The 23,546-nt window shown below is 34.0% G+C and overlaps 2 protein-coding genes across 3 annotated transcripts in view; one reads left to right on the top strand and one right to left on the bottom strand.

Moving 5' to 3' along the window:
* Window positions 1-23,546, bottom strand: part of LOC136024704 (neuronal acetylcholine receptor subunit alpha-10-like) — a 644,557-nt gene that overhangs the window by 513,018 nt on the left and 107,993 nt on the right. The gene's annotated exons all lie outside the window — the stretch shown is intronic.
* Window positions 14,818-22,272, top strand: LOC136038265 (nitric oxide synthase, salivary gland-like). Its single transcript, XM_065721416.1, has 4 exons — window positions 14,818-14,963; window positions 17,060-17,201; window positions 18,412-18,551; window positions 22,080-22,272. Exons 1-4 carry the CDS (start codon window positions 14,908-14,910, stop codon window positions 22,270-22,272), a joined length of 531 nt encoding a protein of 176 aa, XP_065577488.1. The 5' UTR covers window positions 14,818-14,907.

Genomic DNA, 23,546 nt, shown 5'->3' with positions numbered 1-23,546 from the left:
TTCAACTATATATTCTACGGACTTGGTGATTCTAGGGTAATTCTTAAAGAACCGGGAGAAAATTTAAGCTTTAGTGTAAAGAGCGAGGTATTGACGAAAGGGCAAACCCCCTCATATATGTAATACAAATATACAAAGTTCTAGGTGCTTTTATAAGTTACCAAAAATTGGAGGGCAACTAGACCTCCTCCCCCACCCCATTTTCTTCAAAATCGTCAGAACGAAAATATGAGAAAGCCATTTAGACAAAAAAAGATATGCAAATTTCGTTGTGCGGTTAGCCAAATCAAAACATGCATTAATTTAAAAACGTTCAGAAATTACATAAAAAAAAACAGTTTTTTTTAACTTCAAGTAAGGAGCGTCATTAAAACTTAAAACGAACAGAAATTATTCCGTATATGAAAGGGGTAGTCCCCTCCTCAACGCCTCGCTCTTTACGCTAAAGTTTCTTATTGTTTTAAAAAGTATAGTTGTGAGAAAGAGTCAAACTTTAGCGTAGAGAGCGGGACATTGAGGGACTACCCCCTTTCATAAACGGAATAATTTTTGTTCGTTTTAATGTCGCTCCTTACATGCAGTTAAAAAAAACTTGTTTTTTTTTATTTAATGGACAAGAGGGAATGAAACTTGTATATGTAATTTTTACTTACCGGTATTTTAAATTCAGCCACCTTTTGCTGATAATTTTCTTCCTCATATCTCAAATGTCTTATTGACTTCAGTTGACAAGTCAACTAATCAGAGACACAATGCCTTGGAGGCGTAATGCCTAAAATTGGATAAGAATCCCGCCTTTTTTTCTATTGGCTGATGAACAACGCTATTAAGCCGGAAACAGGGGTAAAATAAGTAAAAAGTAAGCACATTTTGAAATTGTATTTTTCTGATTTTGCTTTCAAACTATTTATGATAGACATCAGAAATTTTCTGTAATGGTTGTAGATTATAAAATCTACATATGATCCAAAATTCTACCCTCTGGAGCCAACTTCATACCTTCTAGCAAGAAAAATGTTGAAAATTAAAAATAATTTTTTGCACCGTTAAAAATAAAAATATAACAATTCTGCAACCAACATTTTTTTTTAAATACTGGCAGGATGAACTAAAAAAAAAAGCTACTGTCATTTCCCATCCACTAAATTTTTATTCACCAAACTAAAATAACTTGATTTCTTTTTTTTGCACAATAGGTAAAGCATATACAGAAAAAGTGAAACCAACATTTTTTTCCTTTTTAACTCGAGAGTCATCAAAAAAAAAATCAGTTCAAAATCACCAAAATCGCAGAAGTTATTCATGATTTTCTATCATAGGAGAAATAGCATTGGACACAAATTAAGACCATTAGCCTTAATTAAAAATAATCCTGAACTAAATGAAATTTAAGTTTGCTTTTTATTAAATGGATAGAGGAAAATTTATCAATAAGAGCCTTGTGAGCATCCCAGCACCGAGCTATTGACACAAACGGAGCGAATTTAGATCTCTCAGTATTATACTTGTCAATGTAGATATCCTTTTTTTTGCCGAGTGTTATAATTATGTAAATCTTGTGATTGGGAGAACAAACTTTGATGGAGGTAATATGGCGGTAATTTCTTAATGTCATAATTGATTTTGAAAAGAATTGCTCCAAAAGCAAATTGTTGAGAGACTGGAAGTTTATCTAGATAAGTATATAAAGATGCAGTAGAAGACTTATTTGGAAGTTCAATAGGTGATGGAATAAAAAGTTTAAGGATTCTTAGGGCTTCATTTTGTAAAATCTCTATTGGTTTAATATGGCTTTTAAATGTAGATAAATATACTAGAGAAAAATAATCAATATTAGTCTGAATCAGAGCAAAATAAATACTGAAATAAATACATATATATGACATATATGCATATATATATACATGGAGTTGTGCTTCCCACTTGGTGGTTTCTTTCACAAAAATTTGTGAGCTGTGGAATGTAGATGTTAATGATGTGCATAGTTTTTTTTCTCACCCTCATATTCTCTATTTCCTATTACCTTAGCTTAGCGGGCTGTTCTTCTTCATCATGTGGCATATAAGCCAAACAAAACACTACACGTCTATAACCAATTAGGTTTTTCAGAATTATTGTGACTACATCTATTGAACTTTACTTGGATAGTTTCCAATTATTAGTCTGGGCGCCAGGAAAATGTGAAACATACCTTGACGGGATGGAACAAGTATGATAATTAGACCTCACCCCCCCTCCTGCTAAGCCAACCATGCTGATTCGAAAATTATCAAGGGCACTTGCTTCCAATGGGTGAAACACTCCAAAACTTGATATTTTATTATACTTTTGGTGTTTCATGCAAGAAACGGCATTTTCCGCAAAGTTTGAGGTGCAGTTTTTCGCTCAAATACGAGACAGAAATGCCTAGAGGTCATAGAATGTCTTCATGGCAAATTAACACGATTAGTTAAAAAAATGGCAGCAATAACGCAGGTAAAGAAACTAAACAAAGTCAGAATTAACACTATTTATTTATTTCTCACTTTCCCAAATTCGTAATGTTTTTTTCTTGGTATCCCTCCATTTCAAGTCGCGCACAATTATTCCTCGTCTGAATCAGCCTCGGCCTCGCAGCACTTCCCACAACAAGAGCACAAAATATCGCAACTTCTGTCTGCACATGGACATTTTTTTTCACAAGATTTACGCTTGGAATATGGCGAAGTTTTCTGAATAGTGGATGGCCAAGCCGGAAGGGTTGATTTAATGGGTACTATGCATCTGTTCTTCATCTCCCTTCCAAAACTAAGCGAAGAAAGATACGAGGGGCGAGGCATAAGGACCTGCAGCATAATGGGCCATTGGTAAATGCACCGTTTCGCATGTAAGGGAAAGAAGCCGTCGGTTTGAGGCAGGTTCTTTAGCGTTTTCCGGCGAAGGGAACAAGTGAAAGGAGGTCATTCAAACCCGAAAATTCCTGTAGGTTTCTGTGTGAAGCGATCAAAATCTCACAATACAGCTTCATAATATCTTCCTCAAGCTCAACTACTCGGTCGATTTCTTCCAAAATCATTTGAGCAAGAGCAGATATTCGAGGTAACCACGGCACGACTGCCCTAAGGATCGTCTTCTTTTCTTTGAAGAAAATGAAGCTCAAAATATCACAACCGGTGAAACAGTGCAAAAACGCAATTGAATTCACTATAGACGGTGGGAGTCTATCTGGAAGTTTAGTGATTGAAAAGACTTTGTCCTGCAAACAAACCAACCCATTAGGAGTGGTCTTATAATACCCTGTCCTGGTACAGAACCCCGTGTGCAAACATATTAGGAGTGCAAAAACGCAATTGAATTCACTAGAGACGACGGGAGTCTATTTGCAAGTTTAGTAATTGAAATGACTTTGTCCTGCAAGCAAACCAACACATTAGGAGTGGTCTTATAGGACCCCGTCCTGGTACAGAACCCCGTGTGAAGAGTGACACGGATATCTGCTTCTTCATGTATGCTCCTCAGTTCAATGGCAAATCTCTCGCAGTTGACTGTCTGGATACCTGGAAGCAGGTCAACTACTTCAGTTCTATCTGCAAATCCTCCTCTTTGGTACTCTGGAAAACATGCATTCGATGAGCTTTACTTTACTTTGATTAATTTTACTTTAATTTTAACTTTAGTTTTAATTTTTTTCAATTTAAATTTTAATATAGTTTTAATTTTGTTTACTTGAATTTTTACTTTTTTAACTCACTTTAATTGCTTTACTTTAAACCTTTGCTTTAATTACCCACAATTGTATTTGTCAATAATATGTCTGCTCATAATTTGGTTAATTTGGAATTTAGGACCTTCATGAGATAGCTAAGAAATAAAAATACCATTCAATTCAGAGTTCAATACTATATCTAAATATTAACGATCATTTCCTCTTGAAATTCCCTGAAGAAATTTAGTATGAAGTTGGAGATTGTTAGTTGACCCTGTAATGAAGGATACAGAGGCCCTGCTAATAGAACCCGAATATACAGTAAAAAGTTATTTGTTTGTATCCTATTTCTACTAGACAGTATCTGATTATTGACTGAATGATCATTGCCCAATTAAGCGGATAATATTCAATAAAAAAACAAGTTGTTTTTATCAGGGGAACCTAAACTGTACCTCTACCAAATTTAGAAGTTTTATCACTGATGGGACTTCGTACATCCTCTAGATTCTATTAATCAGTCTTTTGGGGGAGACGAAGGGATTTGGGGCCAGGCTATAGGGTTGTGGGTGGGGTGGCCTAGACCTCAAATTCCCAGAAAGCTGAAGATTAAAACGAAATCAGGCTTTCCAAATTCTGGTAACTCAAAATTCCAGAATTTTCTAAATTATGTGAAATGATTATTGTATTCAGATAAATGATTAAATTATGAATCACATGGTCTGTTTATTTCATATCTATCTCATTATGGCTTGACTGGATGTAATCCATGTAATGGATAGGAAAATCCTTTCCACTGAGGTTCATGACCAACTTTGTGTCAGTTCTGATTCCTGGTGAGCAAATGCCAAAAATACAGCTTTTGGTTTGCCAGTCAAAATGGTTTGGACATGGATCAAGAGAGCAAAAGAAAACTGACATTATATGGGCCTTAAGCATAGAGAATTCTAATTTCAGCTTCAGAGGAATACCCTTTCACTCAAGACTTTTTGGATAATAGAAAAATTACTCATGAGACCAAGTGATGACATGCAAAAAGGCCTTACTCACAAGTAACATCATATGCTATGCAACCTCAACTTAATTAACCAAAAACTGTCGCCAGGAACTTCTTTCTCCACTTCTGTTGTCTTGATTTGGTCTTGATACTAAAGCAACAGCAGTCAAAACAAAACCAATCTTGCTTTTTTCTTCTAAAGAACACCGGAAAATGATGTGTGAAACCGGCGTTTGCGGCTTTTGCTCGCTAGATAACGATTTTCGGGAAATCTGAAGTTCAGATCCAAATTTAAAAGACTCCCCCCTTGTTTTAAAGGGCAGTTTTTGTTTTGGGTATCAGCATTTTTTTTAGGTTATGTTTTGGTATGTGTTTCATAATAACCCCATTCCGTCGTGCACCCTTCTTGAAATAAGCGTGATAGCCAAGCGTGGCGTCCTGACTATATCTTCATTTTTGGAATAATAAATGCATGCTCTTGGAGTGGTAATTAGCCCATAATGGAGATGGAGTTCTGCCTCTCTGATCTTCTGTATAATTTTTCTGGTGATGGCACATGGCTCCTATACCGTTGCTATACATGTCCGCGTCTCTCTCAGCAACTTTCCAAGATTATAGGCGGCTTCTTGAAAATGATGCAGATTAGCCTCCAAAATTCTAGTCCTTTGGCATATATGCTAGCATCATTATAAAATATGTTTCGAAGCTCCCTCAAAAAGATGTTTTAACAGTGTTAAAACCTCATTCCAAATGGGAGACGGTAGTCCCGCTCCTGTATTTTCCCTGTCAGATCCTCATCAGTTGCCAAATGTTGTTCGATTTGTTTTCCTTCTTTAATGTGAGTCTTTCTTAGGCCAATCTCTCCTTGAGAAATGAAACTTATTTCATGCCACCAACAGCCTCGACAGCTTCTCCAGTTATCCCACTTTTGCATAGTCGATGGAGAAATTTCTTATCGGGGTTATGTATCCCAGGGCTAAGGCTAAGCATCTCTCTCCTGAGTTATTCACCTCCTCCTTGACCAACGATGCCATCTTTGCATCTTTCCCTTGTTATGCTGCCCTCTAATTTCACCAAGACAATATCAGGAGAAAAGTTCAGATTGTCTTCCATAATATTTGGTTACATAAGAAGGACAACATCTTCATCCTTGAGGATTTGTCAACCACCTTTGCTGACCCATACGATGATCAGCTTTACGAAATCAGTAAAATCTCTCTTTCTTTTTGGTGCTCCAGGAGCCTTTTTTTTCTCTTTACTATAGGTCGCTGGCTTGCCGAAGCATTCTTTGGGGTTGTTTTTCGTATATGGTTAGCATTATCTCTTTTTTCCCTTTTGGTTGAGTCAGGTTGTCAGCTGCTGATCCTTTCCTGCAACTCGCCCCTAAGATCCAAGAAGACGCCCAAAGAAAGATACAAAAAAGCACTTGCGACTGGGCGGGTACATAAAACTCATTTATAGAAAAAAGCTGGTATTGCAGCCATGACAACTGGAGATTTTATATCGAGGGATAACCTGGGCGTCTGTTCATTCGCGTTATTATTATTTGGTATTATTTGTCTCTTATTTATAGTTTGTCCTACATACACCGAATTAAAGATCCAATACTAAATCATTCCTAATAAATTTTATCTTTGCAATTTTTACGATATATCAAAAATCTTTGCAATATTTGTGTTTTTTTACCAATAAAACTGATTTGTTTAATCTTGAAGAAATTTTCTTGTCGCCCCAGAAATGACTTAATATATCCAAGGGACTAAGATCAAACAATTTTTGGAAGCAAACTGTAGTTAAGGAGCGACGCGAATCAATAGTAACAGAAAGTCTAAAAAACGGAATTTTGATACTGATAGATACATCAAAAGAATTAGATTTGTATACTCATTTCAAATATGTAAGTTTCATCAAGTTTGGTCTTACCCATAAAAAGTTACGAGCCTTAGAAAATTTACCTCATTTTCGAAAAAAGGAGAAACACCCCCTTTAAAAGCCATAGAATCTTAATACAAATCACACCGTCAGATTCACCGTATCAGACACCCCTGCTAAAGTATTTTTTTTTTTTTACTTTCAAAAGAGCTATTTATTCTAATTAAACGGCCTTTGTGATTCAGGGGTCATTCTGAAACAGTTGGAACAAAATTCCAATTTTACTGTAAAGAACGATGTATTGACGAGGGTGAACCTCTTCATATGCGTAATAATTTTTGTTCGTTTTAAGTTTTAATGTTGCTACTTACTTTCAGTTGAAGGAACTTGTTTTTTTATGTAATGATAATCTGGGACCATTGGTTCGATATGATTACCAATGGGGAGACAAAAAAAAAAAACATATAAAACACTTCTGTGTTCATGTACACAAAACGTAATTTTGTATTTTACACATTAGAACTTGAAGTATCTACTGGGGCTGCAGGGTTCTCAGATATGTTGATTTGGCTTTATTATTTTCATCAAGACCCCTTGCCCTTTTGTTGGTGTTTTTCACTTTTTCTGAAGATCAGGTAAATTTTTTCAGGCTCTTGAGTTGTTTGGGTAACCTGAAACTTGATGAATATTGCATGTTTAGGATCACTAAAAAAATCAAAATTTTTCTATGTATGTACCACTGTCAAAACTACCATTTTCGAGTCTCGGTTACTATTAGCATGCGTTCCATATTCACTTACTGTTCGTTGCCACGAACTTTTTGAAATCAGCACCATTCTTTTTTACAATATTTGCATTCTCCAGTGAATGATTGACCACACGAATGAACAAAGTGCATTCCAATAAAATACAAAAGAAAAGGATTTCTTAGGATTTTATAAACATGAAAGAATGAAAGTCCTAAAAAAAACCTAATGTAAACTTTTCTAAGGAAAATTGTTTTGGCCCTATTATGGGTTCGGTGCTGGTATTATTATGGATACATATTCTACTGTTGGGTTTTTAATTTTCAAATTATTTTTTCTTACGTCCAATAGTCTGACGCCCAGCTGTGTCAAACATTCCACCAATATGTAATCTGTTATGCAGTAAAAACCAGTCACATCTATCTCGCTAAATTTTTGCCTTTTATTTTAATTTGATACATACCACTCTACCAGAGGTGGTTTTAGCGGGACAGATGGGGCACTTGCCCCGGGCGAAAAAATTTTTGGGGGTGTAAACTTTCAAATGAATTATATAAGAGTTACAAAGATTTTGCGATTTTTAAAATTTCATTTTAATTGAAATAAAGTAAAGGGCGCGGTTGGCAGTGGACATAAAGAAATTGAATCCGGGATTTTTATTTGCCCATGCAAAGTAAGAAATGTCAGATTTAAATAAATAAAAATTTCGTTGATTAATTTTGTTGCTAATAAGTAGCAATTTTGTTAGAATTTGGGCTGCAAGTTTTTGGAGAAAGGGAGAATTCTAATCAGGTTTTTTTCCCAGGCGCAAGAGGGGCCAGGACTACCATTACAATTATTGACCGCGTTCGAATATATTAGAGTGAACAAAGACGTTCAGCATTATCTTTGATTTATGTTATTGCAAAGAATGCAATTTTGATGAAAAATAGGGTGTGATTTTCGTAACTTTAATAAATAAAATTTACAACTTTTATTTCGGTAAGTTTTAATTCACACAAAGATACATAGTAGTAAATCTAAATATGTGTGAACAATGGACAAATTGCTTAACTTGCGACCCTTTTATAAGGGCTATGTGGGGTCTTGTTATCCCCAAAGGTAATCTATAGGGGACTAAGGTATAGAAATGATTTCATTGTTAGAAAATAAACTTTTTTGAATTTTACACCCATCTAGGATTTATTTTTATCTTGAAAGGATAGGATATAGGGCTGGCTGGCGTCATTAGTGATCTTCTATGTGGGTGTCTATGCGTGAGTTGGCTGTTTATTGAGGATTTTAAACATACTTTTTTACATTTAGGTATTTTAGCTAGCTTCCAGGTCCCCCTCACTTTCTTTGAAGCGAGTATTATCTGCTCAGCCGATAGGGGTGTCATGAAGGGGCTACCTTCACTCATTGTCGCCAGACTTTGCTAAAACTACCATTATCAGCTAAAATTGTTCATAGCATGTACGTTCACGTCTGTTTTACAGGAATATCAATCGATGAAAATGAAGGGGGGGATTGTAAAGTTTTTTTTTCTATTTTGTTAGAATATACAGAAAAATAGTATCTATCAAAGTCTAGGGTGGAGGTAAGACGCTATTGTTTTATTAATTTGTTGCTTAAAATAACAAAAACTGTGTTTTCAGAAACTATTGGGTAATCGCCTATCCCATTTTATTGACTCCACTGGCTTCATCTTGTCCTTCTCTTTGAACAAATTCTAATGGTGCTATATCTAATAATTCCAGTATGATAATATGCAAGTTGTAAGTTAATGTCTTCAGAAGAAATAACTCCTTTTGATTTAACTTTTTGTCCGTTCAAATGATCAACATCTTCTCCTTTCTTAGACTTGTTAACAAACACAAATTATTTTAAAACCGTTTTCAAATAGTTGATAAATTAAGCGACTAAGCTACAATACATTAAGCTAATTTCCTTTTTTCAAGACGTTTTGGTGGAGCTCAAGACCCTAAAAAAAAAATAAAAAAAATAAAAAAAATAAAATAAAAAATGTCTTCTTTCACATCTGATTTCGAGTAAAACACAAATGAACATAGGATTTGTGACATTCAAAGAAAAGCATTAATTTATGTTCTTAAATAGAAACTTTCTGGAGATTGGGTGAAATAGAAGAAGCGCATTGGAGCCGGTAAGACTTTCGCCTGAAATTACGCTGTAAAAATGTTGAAGTTGTGCCCTTTGGTTGTTATTCTTTACAGCACATATTTTGTCTGAACAAAATGTGTAAGGGAAATCATTACCGCCGTTTTTGCACAAGGAGGATCAGAGATCCTGACTATCTCCGTGGAATTCCATAAATGAATAAAAACTGAAATGAGAAATGAAAAAAGGGTTTGAGACTTGGAACCATTGTTTCAGGGAGGCACCCCTGCTCTTCTTTTCTGTCCAATGTTCGCAAGTATAGCGGTGAATTACCCTAATTTCAAATCTTCTTTGTGTTGAAAAGTTGTCATTAGCAGATCGTTATTCAAATAATATATGGCTGTTTTGTATACCTGACTGCTGCATGCACACCTCATACAAGCGATTGTTACCAAAAAGGATTGCAACAATTGCTATTCTCCTTTCACTGATTGCAATGAAACACTTCCATTGTAAATGCCTCCATGTCTAAATGAAATAAAAAGTTTAGAAGCAATTTAGTTTCTAGTTCTGTGAAAAATTGGGGTTTCGCCCTATATGCGATTTGCACCCACCCTATAGCTGGGAAGTCTTTAAGTATAGTGTTGTTAATTGAACTATTTTTGTGTAAGTTCTTGGCACCCTTTTTTGCAAATCTGATTTAATATTGAAGCTCCCAGGTTCTTATTTGGCACACTAGTACAAAATAAGGTGAATACATCATAGATGACTAACTTTCAATCTAAGTCTATGCCTCCTTTGTAATTTAATTTAATTTAAAACCTGATATTTTGAATTTGTACTCGAATCTTTTCAAATGGTAAATTTTAAAAGTTTGCAAAGTAGCTGTTTGGGCCATTTTTGGTTATTTTTGCCTCTATTGGCAACAGGAATTCTTGATAAGTATTAATAAATCTTAAAAAGAGGATAGTTTCAGGCTATATTGAAAAATATTTTTTCTTTTTTTGAAGAGTCATGCTCTCCGAGCATTTAGGGACCAACCCCCTCATATATATAATCAAAAATATAAGAATATAAAAGTTTGTTACGTAAGTTAATTCTTAAGTTAAGTATTTTTTTTTTTTACTAATAAAAACGTTCGTTAAAAATAAAAGATCTAGTTGCCTTTTTAAGTAATCGAAAAATTGGAGGGCAACTAGACCACCTTCCCCACCCCTTATTTCTCAAAATCGTCTGATCAAAACTAAGAGAAAGCCATTTAGCCAAAAAAAGAATTAATATGCAAATTTCATTTCTAAAATTTATGTACGGAGAGCCAAAATCAGACATGCATTAATTCAAAAACTTTCAGAAATTAAATAAAAAACAAGTTTTTTTAAATGAAAGTAAGGAGCGACATTAAAACTTAAAACGAACAGAAATTACTCCGTATATGAAAGGGGCTTTTCCTCCTCGACACCCCGCTCCTCGCGCTAAAGTTTGATTCTTTCTCGCAACTCTACTTTTTAAAACAATAAAAAACTTTAGCGTAAGGAGCGGAGTGTCGAGGAGGAAAAGCCCCTTTCATATACGGAGTAATTTCTGTTCGTTTTAAGTTTTAATGTCGCTCCTTACTTTCATTTAAAAAACTTGTTTTTTTATTTAATCATAAATAAGAGATGACTCGTTTATTTTCCTTTCGACCAGCAGCTTCTACAAATTTCTGTCAAAGCGAAAGCTCATCTGCCACCTAGTCTTCACACACCTAATTACTGCTTTGCCATCTCTAAATGTCATTGTTGAAATTTTACCAGATCAAACTCTTTTAAAATAAATGTCAATGGAAACCATTTCTTTCATTTATATTTAATATATGATATTAGTAAAATAGTTTAATTTTTTTTTCTAAAATTATTCCTGTTCTTTATTTATCTGAGTACGATGAAATCCTTTGGCAAAGTATTATACCTAATGTACTCCCCCGTCCCTATAATATCCATTGCAATAGCTTTCTTCTATTACTGGACAAACCAAAATGTTGATGCAAAACGCAAATTTCTCCAGCAGTTGCAGACCAGCGCTGATTTTTTTGTCTCTAAGTACCCAAGCGCTGGACTTTTTCTGGTTTGTAATCCCAATGAACTTACGATGAATTCAATATGCTCCTCTCTAAAAGTTAGGCAAATAGTTAAAATACCAACAACTAGGGGAAATTACTCTCTAGATGTCATGCTAAATATCTGAATAATTTCTACAGTCCCCCCTCAGCTTTGCCTCCATTGGGTAAGAGTTATCATTATCCCCTCCTCCTGTCCCCCTTTTTAATTTCAAATATACATTCTCAGTAACTTATGGCTCTTTCCACCCTCTTCAAAATGCTGACCTTTTTTCTTTTGAAACGTGGTTGAATACTGAGGATTGGTCTGATATTTATAATTTTGCATGGTCTTCATGAAAAAGTCACTACCTTTCACAAAAAGCTACAGCAAAAATATATAACTTCTTTCCCAGAAAAAAGATTTAAAAAGTCCTCCAGTGACAAACGTAATACAACATAAATACGTAAAATTTGCCTGATCCTAAGGTCAAGGAATTGTTTACCAAAAAACTAAGAAGTTGGTACTCCGAGGTAAAAAAAAGTTAAGTGGTAGGAGTCTATACCAACTTGATTTCAAATTACCTGAATCCCCAGAAGTTACTGGTAATAATCTTAACAAGTTCCTTGCTTGTATCGTACAGAGCCTTCTGGCATTGTCTGATCAATTACCCATTAATATTCTCCCACCTGCTTTCCCCTCCATACCTCCGTCTCATATCAAAAGAAAAATTGGGAAACTACAAAAAACAAGTGTTACCCTTTAGATATCCCTTTTCTTCCTATTAGTGCTTTCAGTGACTTAGACTTAAAGCCCTTGTCTGTTATTTTCAAGGAGACTACTGAGTTTGGCCAGTATCTGCAAATTTGGAAACAGGGTCTCATAAACCCCTTGAATAAGAAAGGCGGAAAACCTAGTGTTGAAGGTGTTCATCCTATTTCACTTACTCCTATGTTCTCTAAACTATATGAAGATTCCTTGGAGATTGGGTAAAGGAGAAAATCCTACCTTTTACTGTCCAGAGACAATTCGGGAATATCACATCCGCTTTTACTTCCCATTACTTTTTTTTTCTTATTGACTCAATTGGAAAAATTCTCGAAAAACGTAATTGCTGGCTAAATTTAATTTCCATTGACCTTCAATAAGCATTTGACCTTGTTAACCACAATATTTTGGTTGAGAAATTTGTAACTGATTTCAATATTGATCCTTTCCTGGTTAAATTGGTTGCCTCCTTTTTATCAAATAGAACACAGGAAGGCAAATATTAGAATCGTTATATCAGTCCTCTCCTCGTTCACAATGGATTACCCCAAGGTACTCTCCTAGGTCCCCTCCTTTTTTCTGTTACTAACGGTTGTTGGAGCCTGCTTCCGAAACTTTGTAAGCAACCCTATGAGTATCCTCAATGATATTTCAGATGACGCTGCGGTCTTAGACATGAGAGTAAACCCCTCTAAATCTATTATAATGCCAATACGTTTCCTTAAAACCTCACACCTTTTCCTCAACCTTATTCCTCCAGATATTTCTGTGTCTTCCTTTAAATTACTTGGGATTGCACGTTAAAAATATTGTCCATAAAGCTAATGCGTCCATGTCTCTCCTTAAGCTCTTGAATAAATTTAACCCCCCCCCCCTATTCCATTCTTTACCGATCTGTATTTCCTTTGTCCGCCCGCATCTTGAATATGCATGACCAGTTGAGCATCCTGGCATGTCTCGTGATGAATCAGAAAAAATTGAATCTATTCAAAAAAGAGCACTGAGAATAATTTTTAAAGAAGCCAAGGTACCATCCGCTCCTTCTAAAAAAGACCAAGCTGGAAACTCTTGAGCACAACAGAGGAATGTTTTGCCTCCGTTATGCAAAAAAAAAGCAATAATAAACCTTCTTAAGGAAAATATTTTCCCCAAGAGACACTCCCTATCCAGACACCACCTGCCATGTACTGTGTCTGAATCCGTTCGTATCTTGTCCTCCATTCGCTGCTTAACATCTAGGTATGAAAAAACTTTTTCCCCATTCATTACTTATAAAATAAACCGCTAGTTTTCCCTTTTTTTCTTTGGTACTTGTGATACCAAAGTTTTGTATTCGTTTGATTCTTTCGTTCCCTTTCATTTGTTTATATGTTCTCTTTTAAACCTTTCCAACGCTAGTTTTATCTCACTCTTTTTTAGTTCTTTTTTAGTTCACCTTTTTAACTTTCTTCCATTTTAAAGCTTAATTTTTCTTGTCTTTCTTTTTTTTTTACTAATGAATGGCTTTGACTTTCTGATTTTGTTGTTTATGACATTGTTTAGCCAGTTTTTTAGTTGTTGTGCTACTATTTTTTTTTTTTTTTTTTTTTTTTTTTTTTTTTAATGGTTTTATGACTCCGAAATGCGAATTCGGTCCTTCGGAGCTTGTGATAGACGTTTTAAATTAAATATCTTTTTCTTATCGTTTTTTTTTCTAGTTGGTTAGTTAGTTAAGTCTGACATTTATGTCATTAATCTAAATGAATATTGTTATCATTACTTGTTTGAGTTGTCTGTGCCTTTTTCTAGAATTACTTACATGATAAGGTGATTACAAATTTTACCTTTAAAAAACGAACATGTAAGAAGTAACACGAACAGACTTAAAGAAGAAACTTGAATTCGTTAATGAAAGTTAGGAAAGCCTCTACTTTGTTATAATTTGAGCTAACATATATCACAATTCTTGGATTTAAGCTTTTCTGAGACGCTAGCCCTGCATTTGGAAAAAATACAGTGATTAGAAAACTTAGAAAATATTGCAGAAATATTTTCTTTTTTTATAATTCATGAGAAACTGTTATTGAAATGACGGGCCTTCTGTTGGTAAGATTCCATACACACGTCTTGTAAGATATTTTACCGTGACATTTATGAAGATTCATGTCTTGCAAGACATTTTCTTGTAGCGGCTGCAATATCTTTTACGCCTTAACTTCAGTATAATTTCGTAATTTTATTTAGATATCAAGATTTTATAACGTGTTCAACTTGAGTATTAAGCGCTGAAAAAGCTTCAAATATGATTAGTACTAGTATGGTACATATTTTATGGTGCTTTGTCGTCAACACGGACTGCAAAGTTCAGTTCACAAACAATCTTGCTTTGTGTGTTGACGGAGTGAAAGTTAAGGGTGAACGGTAAACATTTAAGGCCAGACTTGTGTGTAGTATGTTGTTTTTTTCCCTCTTTCGTTCTGATGAGTTTGAAGGTTTGCATTTGGCAATCTCGGTTACAAATCAGCTTAAGGAAAAAAGGTACAAGAGATTGCTTCAGAGTAGTTTTGCAGCAAAGTTTATAAAAATGAATTAGTTGTTAGTTGTATTTGCTCCTCTGGTTGGTTTTTACATCAAATCTCATCCCTCTTTTAGGTATTTGATAGTCGTCATGTTGGTACAGCACAGGGAATGTTTGAAGCCATGTGTACCCACCTACAATACGCCACAAATGGTGGAATTCTACGGTAAGATTTTCTCCCTTTTATAAGTGTTTCTTCTCAAATTTATTATGGTATTATCGTCTTGTTAACTCTACTTTCGGAGGCTCTATCAAATTTTAAAGCTAGTTAAGCTGGGTAGTGTATTTGAAAATATAATCTGTGACGATTTGCTATTGAATTTCACCATTGGAAGTTGAACTTTTTTACAATATGATCGTAATTTGAAAAAAAAAAAACTGTTTAGACTGTTTAGGACATTGACTAAGACATGACTAAGGAACACGAGGGAAATTTTTCGTACGAGACATAGAGGTTTTTCTATTGAAAAAAAAACCTGAATTCCTTAAGCTTCCAACTTGTGTACACGGGAAACAAGTATAATTTACTCTTTTTTCGTCGCGATACCTGGGCATGACGGTGCCTGATATTTCACTTGTCTCTTACTAAACGAATCTCACAACTGGATTTTATCCTTCTGCTGAATGCTCGTTTACAGGATTCAGCAAACAATATAAAGTAATGTCCAGATGTAACGTCAAACACGACCAAAATGGTTGTTATTTTTTCTTCTCACTCTGGTTGTAAAGAGACCAGTTGTAAGGCAACGTTCCGTTGGTTGCTATCGTGTGAAAATTGGAGTGTATTTTCAGTTTTGTCTTTGTAGTGGTTGCTTTTGAGTAGCCAAAAGTCTTGACTACTTTGACTTGGCTAAGGACAGACTGCTTGGGAATTGTGGAATTACTCATGCGCATCACGTATCCAAAGTAACTCCATCGTCGCCTTCATTTGTTCCTACTGAGAGATGACTGACCCTTTTATATTCATTGCGTTCCTGTTCATTATCTTGTGAGTCGAGGGGACGCAAGCAGTCGACGGGGGCACTCGTTTTCAAAACTAGATTCTTCTCTCTTCCTTTTGGTTGAGACGATATATTTCTGACGCGTAGAGTCGAGGAGGGGCAGAACACTTCTATCAACATGAGAAGCTTAAGCCGTTGGGATTAAGTGCTTGATCTCCAAAGTCTTTTTTAGCTTTCTGACGGCACTGCTAGCCTGTGCATTTCTGGTGATAGCTTCTTTGGATATAGATCCCTTTTTCTCAATGTGTCAATGTGTACCAACACCCCAAACAAGGCTGTGAGTATCTGTGAAGATCGTTTTCATAATCTACTCTCGGAAATAATCTGTATGAGTATGGAGAATTGAAACTTTCGTTTTTTTCACAGAATACACAAGAACACATTGTGTATCTTCTTGAGATTTTGTAAAGCAGAAGATGAATAGGAAATTGTGTGTTTGTAATTTAGGAGTGACAGTTCGTAACCCTACCAGAAGGGCTCTAAATTTGAAAAGAGAAGGATACTAATTTTATGATTTACAAGACCAAAATAGTGCACTTTAGGCCCACTATTTTAAGACATTCCTGAGGATTTCAGCCTGCATCGGGGAATATGGGTTGTGGGTAAATTCAGGCTCTTGACCCTAGTGTTTGTCCCTACTCTAGATTTTGAAAAACACCTTTTTTGGTATTCCCCCCCCCCAAAAAAACAGAAAATTGGAATAAAAAAAAGAGAGCCACTTCTCACATTTTGAAATATATTGCCCCCTCCCTATTTTTTTGGTGAAATAGTACAACTGGTCTCATCTTACTTTTAAGAATGTGTTTTTGGGCTAACATTCTATGTATTTCCATCTTGAAAAGACCTGATATATTTTTTGCGTTCTTGTTCGGTGTCTTTTGTGTCTGATGCCAAGTAATGAAACTTGTGAAACAGAAAACATCAGAAAAAACACGGATGAAAAATATAAATGTAAAACAATACCAAGTTTAATAAAGCGGAATCAAAATAGCGGCAGAAAAAAAAAACATTAAATAGAGGAAGAATTAAAAACCGATAAAGATTGAAACTAAAAAAATCAACGAATCAAAAACTGAAAAATGAGACTCTCCCTTGTCACTACAATAGTGAGCAGGTGTAATTGTATTGTCTTTATTTTCATTGTTTCTGTTTTACAGCTTTTGAGGCTGGATTTGGGAATTATTACTTGCCTTTCATGTTTTATTGTTCTCTTATTGAATTTATGCTAAATAGTTTTTAATCATGGCTTTTACTCTTTAAGATCAGCAATAACGGTGTTTCCACCCCGTCAAAAAGGAAGATGTGACTTTCGTGTGTGGAATTCTACTATGATTGGATATGCATGCTATAAACAACCTGATGGTACCCTTCTTGGAGATCCTTTTAACTTGGAGCTGACTCAGGTCTGTAAAATTTAAGTAAAAAAAAAAAAAAAAATCATAAAAAACAAAGTGACGCGTGTTTTGTCCCTTTCAATTTTATTTTCGCTGCTGATATTTTTTTCCTGTATTTTTAATGTTTATAATTGGTTCAGCTACTAGTATGCAGTGTGAAGCAGCTGATTATGGATAGAAAAGCAAGTTACGAGCCTGAACAGTCAAATGAATGTTGCCCATTTTCTGCTCTGACATTGCTATATTGTTAGTTTATATAGCAGATATGATTATTGAATTATTAACTGCCAGATATTAACAGTAAAAAAAGATTTATAGTAGTTTTTGCAATGCTATTGAGTGGAATACAATTCTCTAGCAGAAGTTGGTAACTTTAGCTCTTCAGATTAAAACAAAAAATTAAAAATATTTTATAATATAATTTTTGTATCTCTAAATTCACTCTAAACTAATTTTTGTGTCTTGCTACCAAGGAAGATTAAAACTCTAAAGACAAAAAATAAAACCATGACGTAAAAGTTGTCTTTGAGTAGTTATGAAATCTCATGAGCGGCCAAACTTTTTTGTTTTTAGTGAACTTGCTATTAATTATTTAATTAGGAACAAAGGTGTTCATTGGTAAAGTATGCTAATTATTAACAGTTTTCAACACAAGTTGAAATTTGGGAAAAGTTGAGAATGAGGCAAGTTCTTTAGCGTAAGATTGTCCCAGCTGATATTGAATCTGGTTTTTGATTCTAGTGTAGCACTGTAGCATTGTCGTGTAACAGTATCTTGTCAACTACTGTCTGCATACGGTGCTTTGATTAAAAAGACTAAACACGTGCAATCTACTAAGCTGACTGTAGATTAGCAGTGCTTGCCGACTATAATTATTATTGGATTTTGTTTGGGGGGGGGGGTGGAGATATAGGCTAGAAAAGTATTAATAAGCGCTGTCGATTGACTGATAACATCATAAATGCCAATTTAGAAAAAAAATGCTGCTAAATAGAGGTGTAGAATCGATGTTTTTTAGTATTGCTATATATTGAACTATTCCTTTGCTTCTTGGCAATCCCGTTCGTTTGCAATTCTGTACAAGTCACTTTTTTTGCAACCTCGAGCTTTTCTCTCTGTAAATTCATCTATTTTGTTAAGTTTTCTGAAAAAAGTTGGTGCTTTGTCATATTTTGCTTTTATAATTATTTAGTCTTAATAATTCGTTTTTGATTTTTAGGCTGCTCAAAAGCTTGGTTGGGCTGGAAAAGGGACGAGACAAGATATATTACCCCTCATAGTTCAGGCTGGTGACGGAGAAGCACTTTTTTTCGATATTCCAGAAGATTTGGTTCTTCAAGTACCGCTTCGTCACCCCATGTAAGTAAAAAGATCGTTATACTCGTTGCCTTCTAACCTTCATAAGATTTAAACTGGACGAAAAGAAATGGGAAACAAGGCAAAACTGAATTTTTAGCAATTTTACATCGCTGTAATAGGACTGCTACAAGCCAATAGTCCTATTATGGCTTGAATTTAAAAGCCTTACAGGGATACAGATTTTTCCAGTAATTTAGTTTGTAATAAGATTGTCGCTAGAGTTCAGTATTCGACATTTTATTTCGGATTAGTTGTATCCAATTTTATCAAACAGTTCGGTGTAACGAACTGTAAGTAAGGAACGACCCGGCTCAATAGTAATTGAAACTCTAAAAAAGGGATTTTGATACCAATAGATACACAAAAAGAATCAGATTTTTATGTTGATTTTAAATATATAAGTTTTATCAAGTTTAGTCCTATTCACCAAAAGTTACGAGCCTGAGAAGATTTGCCTTATTTCCGAAAAAAGGAGGAAATACCCCCTAAAAGTCATATAATCTTAATGAAAATCATACCATAAGATTCAATGTATCAGACAACCGTATTATAGAGGTTTCAAGCTTCCATCTGCAAAAATGTGGAATTTTTTTTTTACATCAAGAAAAAAAAATTATTTTTTCTTTAAACTGAAAGTAAGGTGCAACATTAAAATTTAAAACGACCAGAATTTATTACCTATATGAGGGGTTTGCTCCCTCGTCAATGCCTTGGTCCTTGCGCTAAAGTTTTCTTAGTACTTTCAAAAGAGCAATTTATTCTAATTAAACGGCCTTTGTGATTCAAGGGTTATTCTTAAGGAATTTGAACAAAATTCGAACTCTAGCGTAGAGAGCGGGGTATTGATGAGAGAACGAACCCCTTCATTACGTAATTATTTCTCTACCTTTTAGGTTTTAATATTGCTCCTTACTTTCAGTAAAAAAAACTTGTTTTTTTTATTTAATTAATTAGAAATCAAATTGATCCAGGATAATTGAGACTTAACTAATCGAATCTAATTTTAGTACGTGCGAAATTGAGTCCAATTTTAGTGTGTTTGGTTCAGTTCTAATTGTGCCCAAAGGAGCAATTGTTTTTAGTATGAAGTATGACGGCACTAGACCCTTAAGGTCCAAACCGGCGGTGCTGATCTCTGTTTCGTGGCCTTTCAGCCAGGAATTGCAATGGGGAGTTGGGGACATCCTTCCTGCTTTCCTTCCCTAGATTTCTTCATATATCTGTTTAGAGCTGGGTCGACTCGAGGAGAACTTTTAACATAATGAATTTATATATATAAATTTAAAATAATTGATTTAGCAAATAAAAATAACGAATAAAATAAATAAAAATAATAATAGAAAAAAAACAATGCCCCTAATCTATTCTGTGTGAATAAAATAAATGGTACGCAGTACAGCCCAAGTCTTTTTAACTGAAAGGTAATATAACTGAAAGTATCAAATTTTATTTTTATGGAATAATTTGGACAATGAAATGAAGAAGATGCTTCATTTTAAAGGAAAATTGAAAGAAAATTTCTTAAATCAGTATGTATTTTAGTTTTGTTGCTTTTGGAGGAGATTTGGCTCTAGTTAAATTCAGTTTTGATTTCTAGTTGGTTTTTGAGTGTAATCCTACAGTATCACATGGTGTGTGGTTGCTGCCCCCTTTGCATTATTATTATTTTATATTTTTCTTATTTTTTTATTTTGTATTCTTTTTTTTCTTTCTTTCTTTCTTATTATAGTGAACTTTAATGACGTAGGGTATTCACCCCACGTCAAACGTTTGGTTTTGGGTTAATTCTAAATTGTTGTTAAAATTATATAAATATATCAATATATAAAAAATAACTATCTTAACCTTGAGTCCATTTTCCTTTCTATGAATTCCTTATAATTGGTTTTTTAATTTCTGGATCAAATTTGATCTCGAGATTTATTTATATTTGGTTAGTTAAGTAGCCGTTTCTTGATTAATTCCTGACCATTTACTATGTCAGGTGATAGATATATATATATATATATATATATATATATATATATATATATATATATATATATATATATATATATATATATATACATATTTATATATATATATATATATATATATATATATATATATATATATATATATATATATATATACATATTTATATATGTATATATATATATATATATATATATATATATATATATATATATATATATATATATATATATATATATATATATATATATATATATATATATATGAAATCTTGTATTTGTGATGTATGTGTAATCAGAAACGTGATCAGATGTGTGATCACATAGAACATTTGACCCGTGCATTTTTTTTTGTCCGACTATAAAACAATAAAGCCATTTACTATATATTCATTGATTTGAATACATATTTAATTTATTGCATTACAATATGTCAGCTATGTCCGAAAAGGCTTTTGATGATTCCTGACCATTTCATATAGTGTTTTATGGTCCAGACAGACAAGTTAATTCGTTTTCGATGTAACTATTCCAGAAGGATCGTATTTACGTTTTAATTTACTTCATGTAATGTAGAAGCACTTCGATTCTAACTATGAAAAAAATACAATATAAAAAAAATAATAATAGGGGTTAACAAAATTCCTTTCTGTTACTGGGAGGCGCGGAGCTTTTTTACTGATATTTACAAAGTATTTTAAACTCCTTCACTTTTCGGATTTTGTAGATTCTCATAGATTAGTCGACTTGACGTTGTAGTTTATTTATATTCAATTTGAATATAAAAACGGAACTTTAACGCTTCTATTGGCGACATTCCCAGAATCTTTTGGAAAACCGTTACAACGAAGAGAGGTGCTTAAATGTTTAGATTCGCTAGAAGGTAATGGGCGTGTGACAGTTGAAGAGCACATACGATAAAATCTTTCCACCCTGCAAGTTCTAGTAGAGTAATTTCTCTCCGTGCTTTTGATCTTCATAAGTCTTTAGCTCTTGTTTTTAGTTGTCTAGGTCTACCGCTAGATCTTCTAGATTCAGTATTGTTACCGTATTTTATATCTTGTATTTTTTCGTGTTTTAACTTTCAGAATTTCTATCTGCTTCGTCAATCAAAGAAAAGTATGCCAGTAAATATCTTATTGTGATGATCAATAACAAACAACACAAGTTTAGTTTGGTTGGGCTGTTGATTTCTCATAAGTAACTCTAGATTTTTTTATTTATTTATACATTATTGAGATTCGAATGACTTTTTTCTCAAGTTTTTTTTTCTTAGGTGGTAGATTTATCCAACTTTAAGGTTTCCTAATTTGAGATACACTGAGTAATTTATTAGAGATTTTTTTTAAATGCATTTCGCTTATTTGTTAAAATTTATGATGACATTGAAGAAATGTAATAAAGAATTCTATTGTTATTTTGCGATGCATTGTGTATGGCCAGTTTTGATGATTTTGTTTCACTTTACACTCTCGAATTTTAAAGCTTAAGAAAACGTATTAATTTGAATTTTTGTTCGTTCATGGCATTCTTTTCAACGTTCTCTTTATTTCAGATATGAAAAATTCACCGATCTTGTCTACAAGTGGTTTGCCCTCCCGGGAGTGTCATGCTTGAAATTAGACTGTGGTGGTTTAGAATTCAGTGCGATACCCTTCAGTGGCTGGTACTCGGATTCAGAAATAGGATCACGTGATCTAGGAGATAAACATAGATTCAAACTCGCACCTTCGTCTTTTTGGCCGTAATACCTTATATTAGGTATTGTTTTTGTTTTTTAAGACCTCACTGCCTTTCTATGACGAACAAATAAAAGTTCAAATAGGGTTGAATCTTTTTATTAGACAGTGAAAACACATATAACAAATCCGGATATTTTGACCTCCTACATCAATGGTTGACCACCAGTGGACGTATACAATCAAGTATATAACTTTAAATTCAACAACATTTCTCTTGCAATTGGAAGAAAAAGAAGTTTGTGCCACCTTCATTAGAAATTCAACTTGCATGTTGGCAATTTTAAAGAAGAAAATTTGCCACTCAAGACTGAATGAACCCTGTTAATGAACTCTGACAAATCTAGTGAACAACCCGAAAACTGTTTCTAACCCGAAAGTATTTATTTTGTTCTGTATAAGTACGTTTGTTTTAATTTTAAGGCCTTAGTTTTTCTGCTGAATGACGACCACTGGTGTTAGTGGTCGAAATATCCAGATTTTTTATATCTGTTTTCACTGTCTTTTAAAAGGACTTATTACCATTTCAACTTATATTTGTTCGTTAGTTTGTCGTGCAACTCGTATGTGCTTACTGATCTTAAGAGATCAGTATTAAATCTGATCTCTTGGGTAGTAAAATTCTGCTACTCAAGATCAGGATAATTTTACATCCCTATCTTTGTGAATTATACTCTTTATATTAGTATGTTACTTTGTACGTTTTATTCTTTGATGTTAAATATTTAAGGGGTTAGGCTGCTGAAACAGTCCCATTGTGTCAACAAGTGTTAGAAAAGAAAACAAAAAATAAAAAAATGACTTTTAGTTAAGTAAGCTTAATTGGTGGTGTAAGGTAGTGAAAAAAAACTAATGTATTTGTATAAGCAAAAAAAAAAGGAAAAGTAAGAGTCATATTTTAGGTTTCTCTTGGCCGAAATAACCACTAAAACAGTTCTGCACAAAAGTATTATTTTCCCCCTATTTTCTGTTTGCATATATTGTCGTTTCACGGTAAAAGCTATTATTGTTCAGTTAGAAGGGACAGTGGTCTTTGGAACGAGTTCATAGTATCTATGTGGAATCTAGATAGGATTAGTCTTATAGAATCTAGATAGTAAATGTTATTTCTTGTGGTTTGCTAATAGTTTTTGCAATATCTAGGTGATGGCTGGTATCATGGGCCTGAACACAGAAACAAACGAGAGTAATTGGCGAGACTTGGCCGTCAGCGAGCTGGTTGTCGCTGTAGCGCACAGTTTTCGGGTAAGTTTCTCTGCTTTTCTCTTGGCAATTATCAATGA

Source organism: Artemia franciscana, chromosome 1 (assembly GCF_032884065.1).
Source record: "Artemia franciscana chromosome 1, ASM3288406v1, whole genome shotgun sequence".
NCBI lineage: Eukaryota > Metazoa > Arthropoda > Branchiopoda > Anostraca > Artemiidae > Artemia > Artemia franciscana.
Note: the sequence above shows the minus strand (reverse complement) of the source record. Positions and strands in the feature narration are given on the sequence as shown.

Bases quoted from the DNA above. Each gene is read 5' to 3' on its own strand.
- LOC136038265 (XM_065721416.1), top strand. From the start codon at position 14,908: ATGTTTGAAGCCATGTGTACCCACCTACAATACGCCACAAATGGTGGA. The intron at 17,202-18,411 runs GTCTGTAAAATT...TTTGATTTTTAG, and splicing joins TTAACTTGGAGCTGACTCAG to GCTGCTCAAAAGCTTGGTTG. The intron at 18,552-22,079 runs GTAAGTAAAAAG...TCTTTATTTCAG, and splicing joins GTACCGCTTCGTCACCCCAT to ATATGAAAAATTCACCGATC.